This window comes from Lissotriton vulgaris, chromosome 12 (assembly GCF_964263255.1).
Source record: "Lissotriton vulgaris chromosome 12, aLisVul1.2, whole genome shotgun sequence".
Taxonomy (NCBI): Eukaryota; Metazoa; Chordata; class Amphibia; order Caudata; family Salamandridae; genus Lissotriton; species Lissotriton vulgaris.
The window spans coordinates 766,459,589-766,483,278 of NC_141700.1; the positions used below are offsets into that span (position 1 = coordinate 766,459,589).

General features: G+C 44.1%; 1 protein-coding gene across 1 annotated transcript in view; it reads right to left on the reverse strand.

Moving 5' to 3' along the window:
* The window catches only part of LOC147678638 (monocarboxylate transporter 13-like), a 93,135-nt gene extending 73,042 nt beyond the window's left edge, over positions 1 to 20,093 (reverse strand). Inside the window, exons 1-2 of the mRNA XM_086946086.1 lie at positions 20,008 to 20,093; positions 8,871 to 9,098 (exon numbers count right to left, since the gene is read on the reverse strand). Coding sequence (XP_086802212.1) covers positions 8,871 to 9,081 — 211 coding nt within the window. The 5' untranslated portion in view covers positions 9,082 to 9,098; positions 20,008 to 20,093. The remainder of the gene's footprint in view (positions 1 to 8,870; positions 9,099 to 20,007) is intronic.
* Positions 20,094 to 23,690: the final 3,597 nt, after the last annotated feature.

Consider the following 23,690-nt stretch of genomic DNA (forward strand, 5'->3'; position numbering starts at 1 on the left):
GCTTACCTTAAGGAGGTTGCAGAGAAAGCGAAACAAAATAATGGCAAATAAACGAAAGAGGGAAATTAGTATGGACTGGATATGATACGAACACTTACAAACTGCCTAATAAATTGATATGAACGTTATATTGATCAAATATGATAAGAATATTTGGCAAAGAATACTAAAATATAAAGAATATGATAGTGCTGACAAACTATTGCTATTCGTTATATGGTTGACATTTTCTAGGATGGAAAAAAATAACAGGCTAGGGGCAAGCTTAGGCGTACGGACCACACAGCCATCAACAACTGGGTGAGCCAAAACCCAGGTTGCCTCGAAGGGTGGAAGGGGGGGGGGGGTTAGGTGTTGGGGTCGAGAGGGAGGGAGGGGGGGAGAAAGCTCAGAAATATGGTGATTACAGTTCCAGACGCATTTTGAGAATTATAAATTGTGATACTAATGTTAATAATGTTAAGGAGTTGGTTGATTTGCTTCTTTTTTTTTCCCCTATAACAGTTATGGACCAAAATTTAATAATACAATAATATGGCTAGGATAAAAATGTGTTCCTGGAATGTGGTGGGGCTCAATGATAGGAGAAAAAGGGAACAAATGTGGGGGCTAATACGGACAAACGCGTTCGATATAATATGTCTCCAGAAGACCCACATCTCATGGGCAGAACGGGAAGTATTGAAGGTCCCGGGGTTTAATTTACTGGTTTGTACTAGTCAAACTACGAGGACAAGGGGGGGTCGCCATACTAGCAAGATCTTTTTTGGGGGAGGCTACGCGTAAACTAGCTGATCCTCTAGGCAGGTGGGTGATCGCGGAGCTTAAGAGCGGAATTACAATATGTTCCATTTAGGCCCCTAATCAAGATGATCCCTCAATCTTTAATGACCTGGAGATAGAACTAGCTTCCTGGCCTCAGGTACTGATCTTCTGTGGGGACTTTAATATCTCTCTACCCAGAGGTAGTGCATTACATAAACAAGTGCGATTTAAATATGTTGGTCGCAAGCCAAAAGTTTATAGTGCTGTCTCCCAACTAAAAGAAAGTTTAGGTCTGGTCGATTTATGGGACATAAAGCAGGGTCAAGACCCAGGGTATACATATTTCTCTCACCCTCACAATAAATATGTTCGTATCGACTATATTTTAATGTCAAATAATCGGGCAAGTCCGGCACAAATCAGTAAACTTCCAAAAACTATTTCGGACCATAATCCCCTATCTCTAACTCTCTATTTAAGCAACATGTCCAGATCTCGCTCAAGTTGGTCCTTTGACAAAAAACTGCTTGTAAACAATGAATATGTAGAATATATGAAAAATTGGTCGAAGGAATTTTTCGACTACAATCGATATAGCACATCTAGAAATATGGTCTGGGACCATTTTAAGGCTGCAATTCGTGGGGAGACAATCAGCTATGTGGCCAGACAGAGGAAAGAGGTGGCAAGACTTAATGAATTACAACTACAAAAATTAGCTGAACTAGAAGAGAAGCACACTAGGCTAATAGCACAAAAAAGGGACGGTGGCTCAGTTCTAAGAGAAACGGCGATACTAAAAGCAGAGATAAATAGTAATCTTACCCAAAGGACGGCTGAATGATATCAATCCCACCGAAATAAGATCTATGAAATGGGAGATAGGGTGGGTAAGCAATTGGCACTCCGAACTCGCCAAAGTCAATCTTTTAACTCAATTACGCGCATCGAGTCAGAAGGCCAAGAATTTACAACACCCGAAACTATCTTAGAAGTTTTTCAAAATTATTATGGGAAACTATATAAAAATGAGGACTCTGTAAATCCCAACGTAATCAAAGAAACACTATCCACATGGGCAATCGAGCACGAAGATGTGGTAGGAATGGATAATGTTACTAGGCTTGATCTAGAAAGAGAAATAACCCAAACAGAAGTGGAAACTGCCCTTGCAGAGTTAGCTTCGGGAAAAGCAGCAGGGCCCGATAAAATACCACTCGCGCTTTATAAAATTCTGGGTAATATCGTAACACCTCTACTTCTTGATTTATTTGTTGGGATTCAAGTAAGTGGCATCCCTCCTAGGTCTTGGCAGGAAACTAATATTGTAATCTTCCAAAAGAAAGATAAGCCCCCTCAGCTGCCCTCATCGTATCGACCTATCTCTTTAATAAATTCTGACTCAAAACTCTATTCTAAGATCTTGGCTAATCGGCTCAGGGGGATCATCGAACATCTGGTCTCCTCCTGGCAACATGGCTTCATTCCGGGCAAGGGTACTACGGATCATACCCAACGCGCTATTGCACTGTTTGATGCCGCAAATGCTATGGGTGGCCAGATGTCGATGGTCCTCCTGGATTCCGAGAAGGCCTTCGACAGGGTCTCATGGGCATTCATGTGGGCAATACTAGAACAAAATAATGTTGGACCTTGCTTAATGAAATCGATTAAGGCAATGTATTTCTCACCGAAGGCTAAGGTATTGATAATGGGCCAGGAATCTGGATTTTTTGACATATCTCGGGGGACTAGGCAGGGATGCCCTTGTTCTCCGATCCTTTTTGCCCTTTACATAAATCCTCTTATTTTAAAACTACTAAAGGCTGAGGCAATTAAACCAGTTACATTGGGCCCCTACCATACAAAAATATTAGCATACGCCGATGATGTGGCAGTAATAACACCACAGCCCACTGAGGCTATATTAGCAATAGAACAAATTACCCAAGCTTTCGGCCAAATATCAGGATACTCTCTAAACAGGGATAAAACGATGGTCATCTGCACAAATAATGTCTACTTCACTGATCCCAGAAGGGTAGAATCCGCTGTGTATTTGGGAGTTCGAATATCTGCCAAAATAGACGAGATTGTGAAAATTAACTATGAACCACTGCTCCATAAAGTAAAGAAAGATCTCAAAAGGATTGACGGACTACATCTCTCAATCATCGGAAGAGGCAATTTCCTCAAAATGAATATTTTACCCCGGGTCCTATACCTGTTTCGAGCGATTCCTCTTCTAGTGGAAGATAACATTTTAAAGGGATTGGAATCCCAAATGAGTAAATTTGCGTGGGGATATGGGAAGGTAAGGAGATCTATCCGGAAGCTTTCACTACCCATCACTAGAGGAGGACTGGCAATACCGGATCTGAGACTTTATTCATGGGCTGCTCTTCTACAACAAATGATGTTACTATTTCATATTAAACTGCTGGAAAATGAGGTGGGGGTTAATCACATACCTTCAATCTATGAGTTGTCCATCGGTGATAGGGCTAATGGTCTTTTACTGAAACAGGTTGAACCCTCATATTATAAGAAAGTAAAGTTCAAGGTTATATCAAACGCATGGGTAACGGGGAGGAAAATTACGAGATACATGAAAATCCGTAAATACAATAGATATATTTCACTATGGCACTCCTTAATATTACCACCACAAATATATGACGTTATTTCTAGATGCTGGGAAACATTAGGAGTATTAACAATAGGAGATTTTCTGACTCCCATTTATGGTCATAGATTTCAACAACTTCAATCCAAATTTGCTATCCCAAACAACAGTGTATTTAAATTTATACAACTCAACACAATCTTAAATTCAAAAGGTGCTAATATTTTTCTGGATAATATCCCTTTAATTGATTGTCTGTCTAGACCCACCACTTGGATAGGTACTATCTATGACATCTTAATTGAAAATCAACAAGATGATTTAGAATCTACCGAAGTGGGTTGGTCGAGGAAACTAAATAATCCCAACGTAGATATCGACATGTCGCTGATACTATCGACACAGCTTTTTATGTCTTCTAACTTGAAAGCCCAATTATATAAAACCATTTATGATTTGTATTTTACTCCAGCCAAACTCTACTCTTGGGGGATAAGGCCCACTTCAGAGTGTCCAAGGTGTGGTAAAGCAGCAGCAAATCTATTACACATGCTCTATGAATGTGATAAACTCCTAGCACTTAGAACAATGATTGCTGGGTTCTGGCAGGAAGTGTTCGGGCATCCAGTAGCCGAATCTCCCACCCTCTATATTTTGGGCTACGATAACACTCTGAGCAATACTAAGGCGGAAGAAGTATCACTCTTCTTGGGTACAGCAGTATATAGACTAACATTAACAGCCCGCTGGAAGGATGCTGATCCCCCTAACTTTCAGATTTGGCTGTCCCGGCTGTTAGGTATGTACAATCAAGAAAAGGCGATTTTTGCCTGTAAAGGGACAAAGTCTAGAGCACATGGTATTGAGATATGGAAACCAATTGAAAATTGGAGAAATGACAATAGAGAATGTGGATAAATGAGTGTTATCAGGACCAAACTGTCATAGATTTTTGTCTTTTTATGTTATATCCATAGTATTTTTGTTTCTTTAAACTGTTTATGATATTTACTGAATTCCTTTTTTAAACATTGTTCTTCTCTCTGTCTGTATCTGCAACTGTAAATTACCAAATAAAAAAAATAAATAAATAAATAAAAAAAAAGAAAATTACACTTGACGATGGCAAGATGATAGGTTGAATAGCCATGTTTTCAAAGGTTTTTTACAGAGAGTGAGATCAGAACAGGCACGGATGGACAAGGGCAGCTGGTTCCAGGGAGGAGGGGCGAGGAATGAAAAGGAGCAGTTCCCACACCTGGTTGTTCAGATACGTTTTGGGCATGATAATAATTGATCGCTGGACCTAAGCAGATGGACAGGAGTGTACTGCTGTAATTTTTTTGAGTTAACAAAGACGTTTCCTTGCAAAGTTTTGCAGACTAGACAAAGGAGTTTAAAAAGGGCACTTTTTTTGATCAGTAGCCAATGGAGGGAGGGTAGCGTGGGTTCCGATGGAGAGCAAGGAGGGAGGTTCAGGACAAGGCATGAAGCTGTGTTCTGCACAACCTGGAGCCTTACAAGGAGGCTTTCACTTATTCCCACCAATAAGGCTTTCTCGTAGTCGATGAGACTTATTATCAGGGTTTGAACTAGAGTTTTCCTGGCCTGTAGAGGGATCCACTGAAACACTTTCTTAAGCATTCGCATGAGACCAAAACAGGTTCCGGAGATGGTTTTGACGTGCTCACTCATGTAGAGATTATAATCTAAGAGAACTCCTAGGTTATTTTCATATTTTTTAGGGGCAGTTGGTGGACCCAACTCCGTTGGCCACCAGTCAGCCGACAAGACTGAGTGGGATTTCCCGAATAAAAGGATCTCTGTTTTATTCGTATTAAGCTGCAAAAAGTTGACGGTCATACATGCGACAATTGTTAACAAAGAGTCCTTGAATTTAAATGTGGTTAGAGTCGAGTTAGGATCCATAGTATTGAACAATTGTGTGTCATCGGCATAGGAGAGGGTTTTGAAACCACATGACCTGATGAGTTTTGCTAGGGGAGCCACATAAACATTGAAAAGAGTGGGACTCAAAATTAAACACTGAGGCACCCCTTTGTTCAGGACCATAGATGTAGATGAGTAGTCGAACCGCTGAACTGAATGGGTGCATTCAGACAGAAAGTTCTTCATCCATTCCAAAGCTTTACCAGTGATTCCAATCTCCCCCAGTCTTTGTATAAGATTTGATGGGAGATGGTTTCAAATGCCACTGATAGATCCAAGAGAACCAGCATAGTTGAGATCCCTGGTCCAAGGCCAGTTTGATGGTATAAGTGACCTCTACTAAGGCTGATTCCGTGCTAAGAGATGCAAGGAAACATAACTGAGAGGGGTCCAGCAGATGATTAGATTCAAGGTAGGGTGCTAGTTGGAGATTTACTAGAGGCTCTAGGATTTTGGATATAAAAGAAAGTGGGGATATAGGTCTGTAGTTTACCATGTCCAGGGGGTCTGCCTTGGTTTTTTTAAGAAGGGGTTTAATGCGCGGTGTCTTCCATTTAAGTGGAATGGTGGGCAACTGTAAGGAAAGATTGCATATGTCTGTGACTGGAGTAAGCAAAATGGGAGTCAGGGTTGCAATTATGTGAGCGGGGCGAGGTCTGACGGGGAACCAGTTTTTATTGTATTTAATCTGACCTGTATTTGATCCTCTGTAACGGAATTGAAAGATTCCAGGGTGGAGGACTGAGCGTTAATCTTAGCATCCTGATATTCCTGAGTCATATGTATCAAGTGTTTTGCAAAAGAATTGTAGAATTTATTAATTTTTGTGTACAGCAAGGTTGTTGCAATGTGATTGAGATGTGGGTGTTATGTGATTTCAGCTGCTTGGGTTAGTGAGTTCCTTAAGGATTTTGAAGAGCTCTTTGGAGGAGTTTTTTGCAGAATTAATTCTCTCAGCTATGTGAGTTCTTCTAGCAATGTTACAATATTTTAAATATTTCCTTAGAGCTATTTTGTAGGCAAATCTTTCCTCTTCTGATTTGGATTTCCTCCATTTACGTTCTAAATTCAGATATTCGAACGTCTCCTTCTTTAGAGAGTCAGCGTCCCAAGGGGCAGGAGGGGTTTCGCTTTTCAATTTTGATCTTTTTAGCAGGGAAATGTTGTCCAAGGCCTTTACAAGAGAGTCTTCAAAGGTGTTTAGTGCAAGATTGATGTCTTCGTAGTCCGATATTGTAGGGGGAGTGAAGACAGGGAGAAAGGTGAAGGGGGCTACCTTCCTCCAGCGTCTCGTGAGTTTGATGGTCTGACTGAGGGTTTTCTTGGATTTCTGAATGTCTAAGTGGAAATTTACAGAGAAGTGGTCGGTCCACGCCTGCGCGACAGGAGTGTGCACTACTAGGTTGGTAGCCTCTGTCAATATTAGATCAAGGATTAACCCGGCTAAATGAGTAGGACCTGATACCATTTGATGGATACCCAGTGTTTCCATGTCTGATAAGAGGAGTATGGTGTTGAGGTCAGTTTGATTATCAATATGATAATTAAAATCCCCCCGGAACATGCTGTTAAGATGTGTGGTGCTAGCCGTTCCATGAGCTTCACACTGAAATCTTTCCTTTCATCAGGTGGATGATAAACCAGTGCTCCCTTCCAGGTTAAGTTAGTTGAGATTTTTTATTGAAATATTATAATTTCCACTGTAGGGGTGGAACAGGAGTCCAAGGTATTCACTCTTGGGGGATTTCTTGTCGCAATAGCTACTCCCCCTCCCTTATAATACTGTCTATCACACCTGAATATACTGTAGCCTTGAGGAAAGGCTATAGCTATGGAGGGGAGGAAGACAGATTTAGCCAAGTTTCAGTAATGAAACATATATCTGGCTTCGTAGAATCTAAAGGATCCAACATTTCTGTGGCATACTTGGGAATAGAACGTGCATTTAGGTAAGTGCATTGTATCTGGGGAGGGGTGTAAATAGCCATTTCTAGAGTAATAGTGTTACTATCGGCAGAGGCATTGCTGGTTAAAGGGTGACATATTGAGGGCCCAGGGGCACTATGCCTGGCTCGGGGAGTTGTATTGACCTAGGACAACTTACAGGTGTTACATTGCCAGTGGTCTAGATTGTCACATAGGTGGAGTTTCTTCCCAAAGAAGGTGCCAAGAGCGTGTTTCCCTACTGTTGTTAAGCTCCATACTCAAGTAAGTTTTATGGAACATAATTTACTCAAAAAGATGCAGCCTTCCTGGCGGCTGGGGGAGTCCAGGCGTGGACAGGCGTAGATGGGCTTGCCTTTGGCACATCTTCGGCGCGCCTGCTGTGCACGTCCACTGCGTCTTCGAATAAATAAAGGAGCGCAAGCCCGATGAAAAGAGAGGAAAAAGACTGGAACGTCAGCTGCTCCAAATGGCTAGCTCTAGGTGAGCCAAATCACCCTGATGAAAGCCCGACCCTATCTGGGCTATAGTGTAGGGCTGAACCATGTCGGTATAGGGTCATAGGACCATTATATCTTAACACCATCTATTTATATTTTTAGTTTTAGCAACCCCAACTACTCCACTAATAAAGGGATACCTCAGAGCAAGCCGTAGGGGTTTTAATCTTTTTGCCCCCTGGTCTTTTCTTTTAAGTGATCCCTGGAAGATGGTCGAGCCCACCCTGACTTTTAGGATTCAGGTTGAACCCGATGATGAAGCATGACACTACTAGAGAGTATGAGGCTTATTTAAATAAAAGGAATCCTTTCCTTCTCCGCTTCTATTAAAGTGGTGACCCACTAAAAATGAACCACTAAAAACAATGATTGCCCAGTACTATGTATAGAAAGTCTTAGGTGCGATACTCTTTCTATGTGTGAATTAATTATGGAGGACGTATCCCGCCTTTTTACCTTCCATAAGGTGGAAGGGCCTCTCTACCTTCCTGACCTGAGAGAGGGATCACCCCTCCCTCTCCCAGATCCTAATATATACGCTACCCATACGAGAACCATTCCTTCTCAGCCTTGTCCTCTTAGGCCCTCAACATGAGTGTTCTCTTATACTTGGCTATGTGTGTCAGCTCCCATTGTCGCACATACCTGAATTCCAAGTTTGGCAGCAAATACCGCACCTCTGCAGGTCTAGCTAGGTAAAATGTAGCAGTCCAGACTTGAGGAAATTCACTCAGGGGAGAATATTTAGTAAACACCTCGCCATGAGGCTTTTGGTGAGGAAAGCACCCAGTCTGCATGTTATGCCTCATTTCTGCAGATAATTATTATTTGCAATAGATTCCACACATCTTGGTGTTGGATTTTGTTGACTGCACTAACTAACACCTCTAATAAGTGGCCTAAGATGTTTGCCCTCTGGGAGCTGTCCCCTCTCAGGTCCCTGGCCTTTCTCTTCTCTGACCTTGCCCAAGCACGCCTCACTTGGCCACACAGTAATAATGCCTAGTGTGTAGAACTCTGGTCATTCACTAGCCATGCCCTTCCTCTCATCGGTCACGCCCTATTTCATCCACCATGTCACTCACCCGCAAACTGTTGAAAAGCGATGGAGATGGAAGCGATCCAAGACACCTCACTGGTCAGTTTGTGGAACGAGTAGACAAACTCCACATAAAAGACTCCCATGGAGCGGATATAGCCAAAGGTGAGTGCATTCACCATAAACCCAGACAGGGCGATCATCCACGCCCACCCGCCTTCGGAGGGGCCATCGAGGCCCTGGCTCGGGAGCGCCATCAGAACTCTAGTGCGACCTGCGTCAAAGAAAGAAAAATAGACACATCAGTTCTGGACGCATAAATAGCCATAAACCATAAATACTGAACCTGAACTGGTAAATCTTTGTCCTGAATTCTTATATGTAGGCCTTGTACCTTGAAATATGAAAGATGTTTCCAATGATATAGGCTTTCCACTCTATTTATACACACTGCACACCACTTCGTGGTCCCCACTTCCCAAAAATATGTTACATGTAACCACCGAAACAAGGCCACGCACCTTGAAATATGTCCCCTGCATCACAAAGTATGGACTCAACATAAAATATTTTTTGCAAGCGAAATATAGATCCTGCAATCTGCTATCTGGCCCCTCTCGCTGGGTATGTAAATATTTTCCCATTAAATAGGTCATGCACCATGAGATAAGGGCCCTGTGTTATGAGACCCTCAATGGTCAGGGAAGAGCTCAATTATTCCTGCAACAGTTTTGTATCTCCCCTAAAGATGCGTTCCTATCTGTACTTTGTCTAATTTGGAATGGCCAGGTCTCTCCCTTCGTCTGTGTGGAGTGCCTTAGATGTGAAAGGATGCCTGGAGCCAAGCTTTGAATATAAAGTAAGGTTAGATGTTGAGAGACTCAGCAGTGAAATGTTTGTACATAAACGTTACGAGGCACTTCTGGTCTCACTTATAATGACTATGGGCCGCATTATGAGTTTGGCAGTCCATAGTACCGCTGAACCTATGGTGGCAGTCCGACCCCCGCCACACCGCAGTATTTTGAGTGTGATGGTCAGACTGCCACAGGACCCCTGTGGCCGGTGGGGATACTGGATTACGCGACAGTCTTGCATCGGTTAGTCAGTAATATGCTGGTGGTGCCGCAGCGGTACTGCAGGTCATATTATGAGTTACCTCAAAACACCCTTTTCATGGTGGTGAGACCACCTTCAAAATTATGATTATGGCTTGAAGGGTGATGAGTGAATCTATGAGCCACACAAAGGTTCTGCTTATTATAACAGTTCCAGATATTCTGTAATTTCTTTGGGGATAGCATTAAGATATTAGATATATGCTATTTGGAATGGTGGGTTATAACAACAGGCACAATACATGAAAGCATACTATTTGTCATGCTTTTTTGCAGTATCTGTTTCCCGTGATGGCGGGACTTTCCTCCACACATGTTTGATCGATTTTCAATCATGTTTACTCCATCTATCTGCCGGACTGAGGTGAGGTGGATAATAGGACTGGGATAGATAGACGTCCTGAAGAAGACCGGGGTGACCAGCTTAATTTTGGCACAGTAAGTCGGTCGAAACACGTTGGCACAAGCAGTTTAAGGAGGGGTGTTTTGAGAACTTAATATTATCTTTAAACACTGCCCATCCTTCACCATTTTAATCCTGGTCGTGGAACCTATAAATAAAAGTTTTTTAGGGTATCCATGAGCCAGTTTTAAAGCACTTCCTATGCTGCACTCTGTTCTATCACGATACCCAGTCACAGGGTGATATTCAATGTGTTATCACTTTTCTGTGACATTTGTGTTGTCTTGTGTATGTGCCTTTTGGTTTGTTATGTTTTTTCCTCCTCCCCTGTGCTCCGTTTTGAGCGTGGATACGCCAGGGCGTTTTGTAAGCAGACCCGATGATGAAGCATGTCACGCACATCTGTGTGTGAGGGAGGGCTGTTTTCAAAACATATTAGTTTTGCCACTCTCGCGTCTGTGTTGTGTTTCTATTCTCCCTATCCCTCTATGTGTTGACATATTACTTTAGAGGGTTCGGGGTAGTGGAGATTTTTTTTTTACCCTCTCCCCTCATATGTGAGTTAGGATGCATGATGTTACTCTCTAGACATATTACGTAGGATCACGCCATTATTCAGTCACTTGTATTTGAAACTGATATTGTTATAACAATAGCAAATATGTGTACGCATGTCTATTTATATATTTGCAAAAGCTGAAAATAGAATACATTAACAGTGACATTATTACCATTTGAAGGGATAAATTGTATTTGATTGATGTCATATGGTCCGGCGCAGGAGACACCAGCAGAGACTATGGGAGACTCACGAGGCTGCAGGAAGCTTTGGGGCTCCATATGTCTGAATCCACCCTTAAAACAAGGGAACGACTCTTGGGACCACTACGAACAAGAAAGCCCTAAAACTGTTTCCCATGGTGGAGCCCTTCATTCAACTGCATGTGGGACTGCTTTACTAAATCTTCACAATTCTAGTAGCCTCAAGCGCACAAACAATGACAGAATACCAATATGGCATCAGCAGTAGTTCCAGTACCAGAATGCCGGCCCTCGGGGGAAGCAAAGGTCACAAACCAGTCTTCCCCTGGGGCACTTAGTCAAGGCTGGAAAGACAAGGTGGGTCCAAAGGAGTGTGTTCGGGGCGGGTTAAGGGGTGCGCTATAAAGATGTCAGGAGAGGTGGTTCTGGCCTCTTCTTGACACCTAGCACCACGGGGTAGGGCAGGAAAAGGTTTGTGAGTAAGGTAGTTGTATTTAGGGCCTAGTCCAAGGATACTTCGGACGGGGTCCCTCTTAGCGAGTTTGGGGCAGCATCAACAGAAAAACTAAAAAGGAAGATTACTGCCTAACTTAGCCGTCATCAACAGATGATGTTGGCACCTGACTGCGATGCGGTGCGTGACTCGCTGCTGGTGATGGTGGACCTCCTGCAGCCAGGCATGCTAGACCAAGAGTGCATTGGCATGGTATTAACCCCGTGGTCTGCCTCTGCGGGAGTAGCAGCGGTGGTGGCAGAATGCAGGGACGAGCACCCACACGACACGAAATCGTCTGCGACCAGGGGCGGGGCCAACAAAAGACGCAGCAGGCCAAGTGCGGAGTCAGGAGACAGAGCCTGCCGGTGCGGCTGCCTGAGGCCGAAGGCAGCATGGAGAAGGTGAGCGGGGGGCGGGGCTGGCCATGCATGAGCCGGCTCCACAGAGCACAGGCGCCGGCATGTCAGGGAAGGAACAGGAGCCCCAGGGAGAGAGCGGCCCGATAGACCTCACGTGGAGGCCTCTCCCTGGGACTGGGACAAAAGAGTCAGATGCAGGCCTGGGCCCTGTTATTAAAAAGTCCAGGTGGGCGGGGCTCAAGCATCTCCTTTCATTGCAGGGCCCACTGACAAGGGGTTGGGGGCCATTGGGGGTGTTGGGGAGGGGAGCCTTTCCTCCCTTTGTTAACCAGATGGGAGGGCTTAAGCCCCGAAACAAAATCAGAACACCTGGGTTTTGAAACGATTTCCTATGCTGATGACACCCAGCTTTTGTTCACCATCGGACCTAATCCAGAAGATGACAAATCTCGTTTCTCCAAGGGTATATTTGCTATTTCCAACTGGATAACTGACAACTGTCTCCAGTTGAACCCAGGAAAAACGGAGGTCATGCTACTGGGAAAAGCCTTGGCGGCCTGGTCCAACGACTGGTGGCCCTCACAGCTGGGAAACGCCCCCATGCCCAAGCATAGTGTCAAAAATCTTGGAGTAAAATTGGATCAATCACTAACAATGAAGGATCGCGTAGCAGCCACAACGAGTTCCTGCTACTACAGCTTACGATTACTTCGTAAAATCCTCCCCTACATGCCGACTGCTCACCGCAGAACCCTGGTCCAAGCAATGGTGATCAGCCGCTTGGACTATGGAAACAACTTGCTGGCAGAAGTGGGTGTGACCTTGCTTAACAAACTACAGGCCATTCAAAATACTGCTGCCAGAATGATTTTAAACGTGCCAGCAGGCTCCCCCTCTGAACCTTTGCTAAAGGAGCTGAATTGGCTGTCGGTAAAAAAAAATCCTTTTTTTTAATTTGCTGCCTGTCATACAATGCTCTAAAAGGTAGAGGACCTCACTATTTACAAAAGAAACTGATAAAACACACTCAAGGCCGAAATTTTAGATCAGGCTCTCTAAAACTGTTACAGATCCCTCGCATCCGTTTGAACCGCACTGGAGGCAAAGACTTTTCGTATCTAGCTCCGAAGTACTGGAACAGCTCGCCTAAGGCCTTGTGGGACACTTCGACCTACGGTACTTTCAGGAAACATCTAAAGGCTTTCTTGTATTAAAATAACTACAGTTTAGGCCCCCGCTATTTGAGACGTTTCTCTAGGCAGCGCCGAGATGCCCCAGGGTGAGTTGAGCGCTGTAAAAGAGCTACTAACATAACATAACATAACATAACAGCGTCGTATCATACAGGAGAGTGAGGAGAGATGGGCATCCATGTGTGAGGCTAGGGAGAGGGCAGAGCAGGCAACATCTGGGTGGGGGGTTGGGCCGCATGGTGGGGATGTGGATGAGGGAGGAGTGCAGGAGGATGAGGATGAGCTCACAGTGGATACATGGGTGTGCGTCGCTGCCCAGAAGCACGCTGGAAAGAAGAAAAGGAGATCTGATGCCAATGTTGAACGAGGCTGAAATAGTGCTGGATTATCAGGATGAGAGTGACGAGTGGGAAGAAGGGGAAGTGGGAGATGATGAAGAAGGGACCATGGGGGGCTCTGAGAGTGCCGGAGAAGGAAACCAAGAGAGTTGGTGTTTTACAGGAGCTAAGTGCGGCCAAGGACAAGTTGAAGCCAGTGGGACAGAAAAAGCTCAGCAGCTGGGGCAAAGACAAGGAAGTCCAAGGAGGGCGCTCAGGTAATAGCGACTGGTGGACAGCATGGGATGGCAGTGATGAGGATGGGAAGGGTAAATTCTGCCGGTCTTTGGGTGTTGGTGAATGGACGGTGAGGGACTTAGCGATGAAAACAGGTGCAGGGAAGGAGGACAAAACGGACAACAAGCACCATAAAAAACTGCCACACATGGGACTAGCAATGCCGCTGGGTTCGCATTTCTTGACAAATCGAAAAATATGATTTGGAAACATGAATATGTCGATGTCTTTAAAATATTACACAGAGAGATACAGACTAAGGAGGGATCAAAGGAAGAAGAGTCGGAATTGATAAGGAGGCCGAGGGTACCCATTATTATTTAAAACTAGACCTCAGCAGTCCTAATATACGCTAGCTTTTACTATGAGAAATACTTAGACAGGGGGATTGCCTTGCTGAAGTACATGGATAATATTCAAAAAGCACAGATGCTTTTTGGGGGTTTTGCCTAGCTGAGCTATGACGAGGAATGTAGGGCCAGGGTCAGCATCAACCCTGATAAACCATGGGGGGAGGTGGACCAGGAGCTATGGATGAAGTGGATGTCATCCACACCATCCTCGGCATTTACACATACGGCCAGTGGCCTGCCTGCGATGTATCAGTCCCTTCAGGCATGTACCGCTCAACAAGGATTGTGAGGGCCTAGTTTCGGGGCAAGTGGAACAAGTGTGTCACCAAAACAGACGGGCCAAAACCGGGGCATGCTGGAACTTCAATAAGGGATTTTGTTCCAGGCACCCATGTAGGTTTAAGCACAAATGCTCCAAATGCTGGTGGAGACACCCACTCATGCAGTGTTTTACCCTGGCCACCCCCGCTGAACAGTGGAGGGCCACGTAGGGGAGGGGAGAGACTGGGCAGAAGGGCCCCTACTCCAGTTAAGATTGAGGCCATGGACCCGTGGCTCTCGAGTTACCCCGACAGGGAGGCTACAGTGGCGTTTTATCGAGGGTTTCAAGGTAGGATACCAGGGTCCAAGGGTGCATAGATGGGCAGACAATTTGAATTCAGCCAAAGAATTGCCGAAGAGTGGCAGCAAAACTAGAAAAGGAAGTCGAGGAAGGGAAGATGGCGGGCCCACTCAAGGATTGGCCCCTGGAAGATTTAATTATGTCACCTCTAGTACTTTGAAAACAGTTCTGTCACCATGCCCATGGTATAGTGGTGAAAAAATGAGAAGTCTTTCCAAATCCCAACCAAATTCATAGTCCCATTGTTCTGTCTGATACCTGCCTTTTTACCCAATTGTACTTTACTGCTTGTGTTTTGAGCCATAATTACAATTAGGGTTGGATGAAATTTTTAATTCGCCAGTAGAAATGGGCACATTTTTCAATTCTGTGTTGCTCTTGTAACGCGGAATTACTAATAAATCCCTCTGCTTCGCTGGTGAAAATAATCACAGCAGTCAGCAGTGCCTGCTTTCTTGAGCTGCATGTTGGCACAGGAATCAGGATGGCTCATTCAGTTTTGGCAGTTAGCGTTCTAGATCTTCAGTTGGACATTTTGCCTGTCCATTACTGCTGTGTGCATGTGCCGCTCCACAAATGGAGTCTGGTTTGCGGGAAGAGTAAAAGGTCCCAGGTGGAAGCGCTGCAGAGAAAAGCTGGTACGGTCTGAAATAATCTTCAATCTAGATAGAAGCAAGACTGGACAGCTAGTCCATAGCAACCTTCAATGTGGGGCTACTGTCTGTGCTGGTTGGAGTTCCTTTATTGAAGCATTCCATCACAGCACATGTGTTTGCCAGCTTTCTCCCTAGTGCACCCACCCACTCCTCATCGCGCTCTCTTACTAGTGTGCTTCTGTCCATCACCCAATGCTCGACCATGAGCTTCTAAGCCCCTGTGTTGCGCTTCTTCACTTGTGTGCTTGTAGCTCCCACTCTCGCTTATGTTGACGCGTGCTTCTGTCTCCACCCCATTTGCCCTCTCTTGCCCATTTACTTCTGTGACCCTCTAATCTCCTCCATGTTGCTCTCACACCCACTTCACACTGCTACCCTCCCCGACCCAAAGCCTGGACCCCAAAAACAGTTAAAGAAAAAAATAAAGAAATGTGCTGAGGCTGCCTCTGGCCTGCATCATTTTGTAGTTGCATGCATACACTTGCTTAACACTTGAATAGCCCTAGCTTCATCATGCTTATTTAGTTATTCCACTTTTGATTGGAGTGGAGAAGTGTGGCTCAGGGGTTAGAGGCGGCAGACTCGGAATCTGAGATCGGCCTTGTACCAGGGTTCAATTTCCCGCCTCGGCGGGTCTTGGGCTCAAAAATTCCGCGGACTCGATAATTCTCGCTCCGGTGCCTTCTCGACTCACGGGTTCACACTCTGCGACTCTGGGCAAAAGCCTGCTTAATCTCCACAACGGCCCCTCGTGGCGGGAAGCCTGGCTTTCACCTTGTGGATACCCTGCCGGGGTTATCTCACAGGGGAATACCAGGACGGGTTCCCTAAGCAAGCGCCGGGAAACCCACTGCGGGTAGCTGTGCGCTATATAAGCTCAACTACATTTACATTTACATTTGATGTTTTCATTCAAGATGTTCAGCATCTGCTTTGATGCTGGAAAGTAAGAAAAAAACATTGGAAGAGACAATATTTAATTGCAGGGGTGTAACCCATAGTGAACCAGTACCTTTCTTTAGCAGTTTAAATCTTGGAAACAGCAAAATGGCATAACATGCTACACATTGCTGTGTCTGGGAGTAATATACTGTTTATTACCACAGGTAGGCGAGTTGAGGGGCGTCATGACACACTTGAGTATCCATTTCTCATAATTCATGGCCTTCCCGCACTCAACAGTGAGAGAGAAAAAGAAAGAGTGTATTTGTTGTGTCTGTGAGTGTACATGTGCTCATATAGGCACCAAGTAAAATATTAACATTTTAGCAAATCACAAGGAAAGCTGCAACCTTTTAGGGCAGTGCTTCCCAAATTTGTTTGAACCACAGCCCAATTTTTAGAACAACAATCTTTCACAAAACACCTAGCTTTAATGGACATGTGGCAGGCGATTCTTTAATGTATCTAAAGCATCGTGTGGTAGCGCACTGTCATTTACAAAAAAACATTTTCCATTGAAATGGCCACTAAATTGGCACAGACACAGTTTTACTGCAAAAACTACATTGCATACAAATAATAATGAGTGGAAATCGGGTTTCAGTGAATATTCATCATGTGTACCACAAACTAAAGTGTCCTAGATTGTTCTGATCCTATTAAGATCTTTGTTATCATCACACTTCAAACTTACAAAAAGTGCTTAATTTTTGCTTATTTAACTGCTGAATGTGTACATTGCTATTTAAAGGTATTTACATTTTGGTGAGTTACACAAACATTATATCCTACACTCTCATCATTCACACTCCCTCTACTCCAGCAAGATTGTCACATAATTCACTTTACTTTTTTTTCTCACTGCAAATTAACAGGAGTTTGTAAATACCAATCTTCATGTTAACAAAATAAGCACCAATTTGTCTGAAAACATAGCCTGAAATGTGAACTTTGTCTTTGAAGAGCAGCAAATGTGCAAAGATTTATACAGAATTTAAAGGTTTCTTTATTTGTTTCGTAGACTTCTGCAACCCACCAAAAACTGGTGAGTATTCCACAAACAGACACTCCTGCTCTCTCTCTCCTTCTCTATCTCCCATTCTCTCTTATTTTATCTCTGTTATTCCCCTCCTTTTCTACTTCTCTCTGCCGCTCTCCCCCCTCTCTCTCTGTTTCTTCCGGCTCTCTCATTCTCTCTGCTTTCACTTACTCTCTCCTCTCCCCCTCTCACAATCTCTCATCTCTTTCTAGCTTCATTTCTCTGTCACTCTCCTCCCACTGTCACTGTTACTCTTTCCTCTCTCCTTCTCTAATACTCTTATCACACACTTTCCATCACTCCCCTCTTTTTTCTTTCTTACTCGCCCTCTCACGCTCTCAGATGTTGTGAAAATATTTAATACACATTTGGTGGGTGTAGCTTATTTTTTGGTTCCTCTGAACTATACTAAGACTCAATCACTGCCCTTACTACTTTGCCTTGAATCAACGAGGTTTTAACTTTAAAAATATCAATTCCTCTTTTATAGTCACACCTCTGTTCTACCCACCTCTGTTCTACCCAATTCAATCTCTTCTTGGTGATGACTGGTCAGGAACAGGTTGTAATCTTATTTCTCTAAATTTCTGTAGCAGGTTCATATTTCATTCTAGCGGTAGCTCCTTCGCTATGGCAGAGGTGTGTCCCCCCTACTGCTTTTAAGCAGTGCAAAGAAGCAGAACATGATTGTAACTACAAGTTATTATCATCTTATGCACTGCATTCTGGGGAAAATCCTTTACAACACAACTATTACCACGCACTACCATTACAACTAAACTTTTACAACGCAGGGTCCATTACAACACATGCCATTAGAACGCATGCCATTACAACGTAAGTATGGGTATTAAATTTAATTTTAACCCCTACACTATCCAACACATTCCCTACTGTTGCGCCCCCCTGGAGTTAAAATAGTAAATTAAACCCCAACACTATCCAACACTTAGAATAAAAAATACTTACCCATACTTACTTTGTAATGGCATGCGTTGTAATGGCATGCGTTGTAATGGATCCAGCGTTGTAAAAGTTTCGTTGTAATGGTATGCGTTGTAAAAGTATGCGTTGAAACGTCATACATCCCTGCATTCTACATTTCCCTATTTGTCCCATCAGCTCTGCCTGACCTAAGTCAAAGTTTACATCTTTTTGGTATTCACAAATGTAAGTTACTACAAGTAACTTTACTGATTATAAAGTTACAACTAGTAGAGTTGCTCGTAGTAAAGGTACTACTAGTAAAATTACTAGTAGGAAAGTTACAAGTAGTAACTTACCTTTATGAAAAGCAAAAAGTAGTACACTGACACTTAAGTCTAAGTTTAGCTTTGTGAATCGGGCTCAGAAAAAACAGTTTTCTTTAGTCCTTTAGTGCCTATCTTTCACAAAGTGAAAGACATACATTCACCCTTTAGAAACACTTTACATTCTTCCCAGACCACAGCAAACAACAATCACTCTGAAATGTGGATCCCCAAACATTTACTTAATTAGATCAGTCATGTTGCATCTTGAGGCAATATCATGACGAGCAGTCACATTATATAGCAATATTATGAATTGCATAGGTGAGTGAACAGAGCTCACTCTTTCCCAATCCTCTGAATGTTTTTAGTCAATAGAGGGGATCCCTAAAGTTTCAGCAATAGCCCTACCCCACGTATGTTGCTCTTGGAGCTTGTTACAAATGGTGTCCCTTACAAGTTAGCTTTATAAACTGACTTCCGCTCCTAGGGTCACAATTTAGCCACATTATACCACTGGAACACCAATAAATATCAACAAGCTGTTCCTTTAGAAATACTCAAAACTCTGTCCTGCCCCCTTTACTCCAATATTTCTCTTTTCTGGTCTTCGCCGCTCAACAATAACTTAGCACCAACCAATGAAAGAGGCACTCAGGCCCTACAATTGAGCCCTTCATAAACCTTGTGTTCCTACAACCTACAAATTCAATATCTTGTCAGCCATCACTGTTTAATGGGATAGCATTTATATTTTGATTTCAGATTCCACCAATTTTTTAAGCAAAAGAAACACAATTGATGGACGGAATGCAGAACAAATCAGAACATTCACCCTCAGTCAAGAGATCTGGGTTAAATCCATCATTCATTTGCTCACCGTGCCACCCCAGTTTAGACCTGGCCATATGCAAATCAGTCTGACCCTGTGCCTCATGGGAACAGTCCAGCTTGAACTGCCAAACCAGGTCCTCCCTGGACCGGAAACAAGCATCCTGGGACCGGTTTCGGGGTTACACCCCTCTTCAGCCAGGATAGCTTGATTCCAGTGGCACAGTGAGCCCCATTTTTTTAAAGTGAGCTACAACATTACAATTAGAAATATTTCATACAAGCAAGTAAATCATATATTACGCACATGCAAAAGATACAGATAGATGTACTAAATTAAAGAAATTGACATTTGAAACACAACATGTAGTAATATACCTAAATATGTAGCAGTCAATGACACATGAAGACAAAACAGAAAAAAGGAAGAAAACAAACAAACATATGTGCAAATTGTGATTATACCAAGGCATAAGATCAGAAATAGTTTCTATACAGTCAATTGAAAGTGAAATATATTTAGAATGTTAAAATAAATACAGCACCTCACTTCTGAAGGCATAGGTTGGCTGAGGATTCAATCTGCATGGAATGTGACAGCAAGATCCAAAGTATGTTAAGTAGAGAAGCTCATCAGATCTGCGACAAGACATATCAGCTTCTAGTCATATATTAACTACTGGATTAGATAGTAACAAAAATAAACTTCCATTTTAACTGGAGTCTGTAACCTTAAGGCACCTCATTGCTCATGCCACTAAGGTGAGAGGGTATTCATTGTCTTGTCCAGGTCTTTTTATAGTTTCTATAAACATTGCCAGTTCCGGAACTTTAAACATGTTATTGAGGAGTTTCTCAACCTAATCCACTGCCATATATGGCTACTGAAGGAAATAGAACACATCCTTCTTAATTACTTCAGACTTGTGGGAAAAGAAATAAACATTTTAGTGAGAATTCACATAGCTAGGACTTCACTTGTTTATAAACAAATTTTGCCATGTGACTGGCATTGATAAAAGCAAGCATAAGGGACCTGATTCACAAACAAAGTAATGTGTGTGAAATATTTCAGCTGCATAACTTTATGACTAGGCCTGGGTGAAATTGTAAATAGGCCAGAGCAATTGGAGTAATTTCAGTAATTACGCATTACTCTTCTGATGTGAAATGATGGAATTTACGTGAGTACTCTGGCTAACGTTGGATGCGAAGGTACATTTTTGAAACTAGCTCTAAATGCTGGATTAAGCTTCTCACATAATTACTCATGATTACAGGTAATTTCGCAATAATTACGAGTAATTACGGTAGAGAGAATTACGCCAGTTATGCCCACTCCTAATTATGACCTCTGAAAGAGTGTAAAACTCCGAATTGCACAAATTCACAAAACCTGCTCTTAAAGCTTTTTGAATATGGAGACCGACAATGTCCCACACTTGATTTGCATTTTTGCATGATGCGTAGGGGGATGTTTCCCTAGTTTTGCATTCGTAGGGGTATATTCTCAAGAACGTGTGCTAACCATCGCAAAAATTACTTTATGCAACCCTCAACATCGCAGTCCATCTTGGGAAATTTATGCTATGTTAACCAGGTATTCACAACACTGCGGTACCATGCGATAGTCACCAGTTAACACATCAAATGGCCGCTTTAAAATCAACACCATGCCACAAAAATGCGAAACGCAAACGCAAAAAAAGCTGCAATGAGGCCAATCGCTATACAAAAATCTGCGAAAACCAGCCACAGGCCTGCAATTCACACTTCAGGCGGGAACAATCAACTTAAAAGTAGAAAAAACAGACAAACAAATGCCAAACAACAGCAAAGAACCATGGATGTTGCCGGAGCAAGAACGGAGGAGAACCAGAACCTCACATGCCCCCCAGGAGGTCCTGCCTGGGACCTCAGGGTCCGGGAAGGCCAAGGGGAAGAAGCGCTTAAATCCGCAGGAAAACAGGATCCTGATAACGGAGGTGGTTGAACACCATCAACAACTGTTCGTCACCTCCACTGTGTCATTGCCAACAAAAAATGAACTATGGCAGGCCATCGCAGACAAGGTGAATGCAGTCGGAGTGCTGAAGAGGACAATGGATGAGGTCAAGAGGCGCTGGAATGATGTCAAGCGAAAAACCAAGCAGTTATTGGCAAACAACTGCAAGGCAGCAGTGCAGACTGGAGGTGCAGTCCTGTCCCAGAGGAGGAGCTGAACGACATGGAGGAAATGGTGTTCGCAGTCATCAGTGAGGAGACAGTGGCAGGAGTCGGGGGCCTGAACACCGCTCAACAGGTTCGAACACAACAGCACCAGGGTGAGTGATGACCAGGGACTGGAGGACGGGGGAGACGGGCACAATGGCACACATGCACAATTGAGCTGAGCACACTGGTGGACAAACCATGCCCCAGACCCCAACTCCCACCAAGAGAACAATGTACCCAAGCATGCTACATGTCAGCACTGTATAAGCACAGTACTCTGAGGCATACCGCATGTAAGGGATAAGGGGCAGTCAAAGCAGAGCTGCAGGGGCGACAACCCAAAAACGCGGCAAACACACATCACATGCAGAGCACATCAATATTGACAATGAAGTGGCAGAAACTGCAACACGTCCACAACAGAACAGAGGACACGAGTGGTGCCGACTGGGTGTAGACACTGGCCAATCACAAGTGGCATTGCAGTGAAATGTGAGTTGATAATGTATTGGTACAAACACACAGTTGTGATGGTGTCGAAATGTCCACTGTCCCGCAGCAAATGGGCAGCCCCTCTGAAACAGTCATGATGTACACAGTCATGCAGTCTGTATGTAAACATGTACAATGCGACAACACACATGTGGACACATTATTAAACTGCATCTCCCCTTCATATTGCAGAGGGATAATCACCACCTCCAGCAGAACAGTCCCAACCTCTTTTCTCTGATGACAAAGAGGACCACAACACCTTTGACTCCGACGCCCTCTGAGAATTCATTGACAGTCTCAGAAGCACGCCTCCAGGAGCAGGGCAGCCCAGCTGCAACAAGGAGAACCCACTTCCTGCGCAGACCACACAGCAGGCAGCACCCACCACCACGGCTGCCTCCCATGACCCCAACTAAGAACACATGGCCTTCCAACACCGTGTGTTGGGATGCCAGGAGAAGCTGGCTGAACAGGTGTGGGTGGGCTTCGACTGCATGGCAGACAAACTAGATGCTATATGTGGGTGTCTAAGTTCCATCAGGGACCACTCACAGTCACTAACGGACTCCGACAGTCCGCTCCATACCCTCCAAATAACCATGGCTGACATCGCCAGAGTCCAGACAAGAACGACTGTCTAGTCAGGGTGGCTCCATCAAGCTTGCACGGGAGTTGGGACTCATGCGCAGACTCATGGATAACATAGAGCGGGCCAATGTGGAGATAGCTGCTGCCACGGCTTTACTCCAGAGAGAGGTATCTGGGTTCCACAATGACCTCAAAACAATCCCCATGGTATTGCTGCCACAAGGCCTGGCGCCAATGCATGCTGCTGCTACCACTACATCCACATCTCTGCCCCCTGAAGTGTCAGTGCCACACAGTGTGGCAGACATTCCCCCTCCGGCCCCTGAGGTGGCACTGCCACACAGTTCTGGAGTAAGGCCAGCACCACCCACACCTGATGCACATGAAATAGCAGAGGATGAAGTTGTGGATTAAACCTCCTTTCTGGTATGGAGAAAACTCTAGCATTCACCTCCGCAATATGAACTGTTTCAGCTTGGTTCTGCCCTCTGCATCATCACCTTCCATTGTCCCTCGTAATACTCTGCGACACTCACCATGGACCTCGACATGGACTGCCATATTCTGTTTGCTCGCCAATGACACAGCTATCAGACTGTGGACTGAACTCTTCCTCTCCCATTGGACTTCTCATTCACTGAAGGACTCTGGCTGGCCCTCCATGGGCCAACCTTTGAAAGTGGGCTTTGCATGGCCCTGTACTGCTCCAGAGGCTACACTCCACTGAATGTGCATTAAACATTCCGAATCACACAGATGTGTCGTCTCTATGGTTTTTCAAGTGTGGTTGTATGGATGAATGTAGGATCAATGAATTCCACTTACGTCCATGTGGCTCATGTCATTAGACTTAGGTCACAGGGTGACACATTGCTGATTGTTGTCAGGGTTGCACCAACGCAACAGCAACGACACATGCATTTGTTACTTC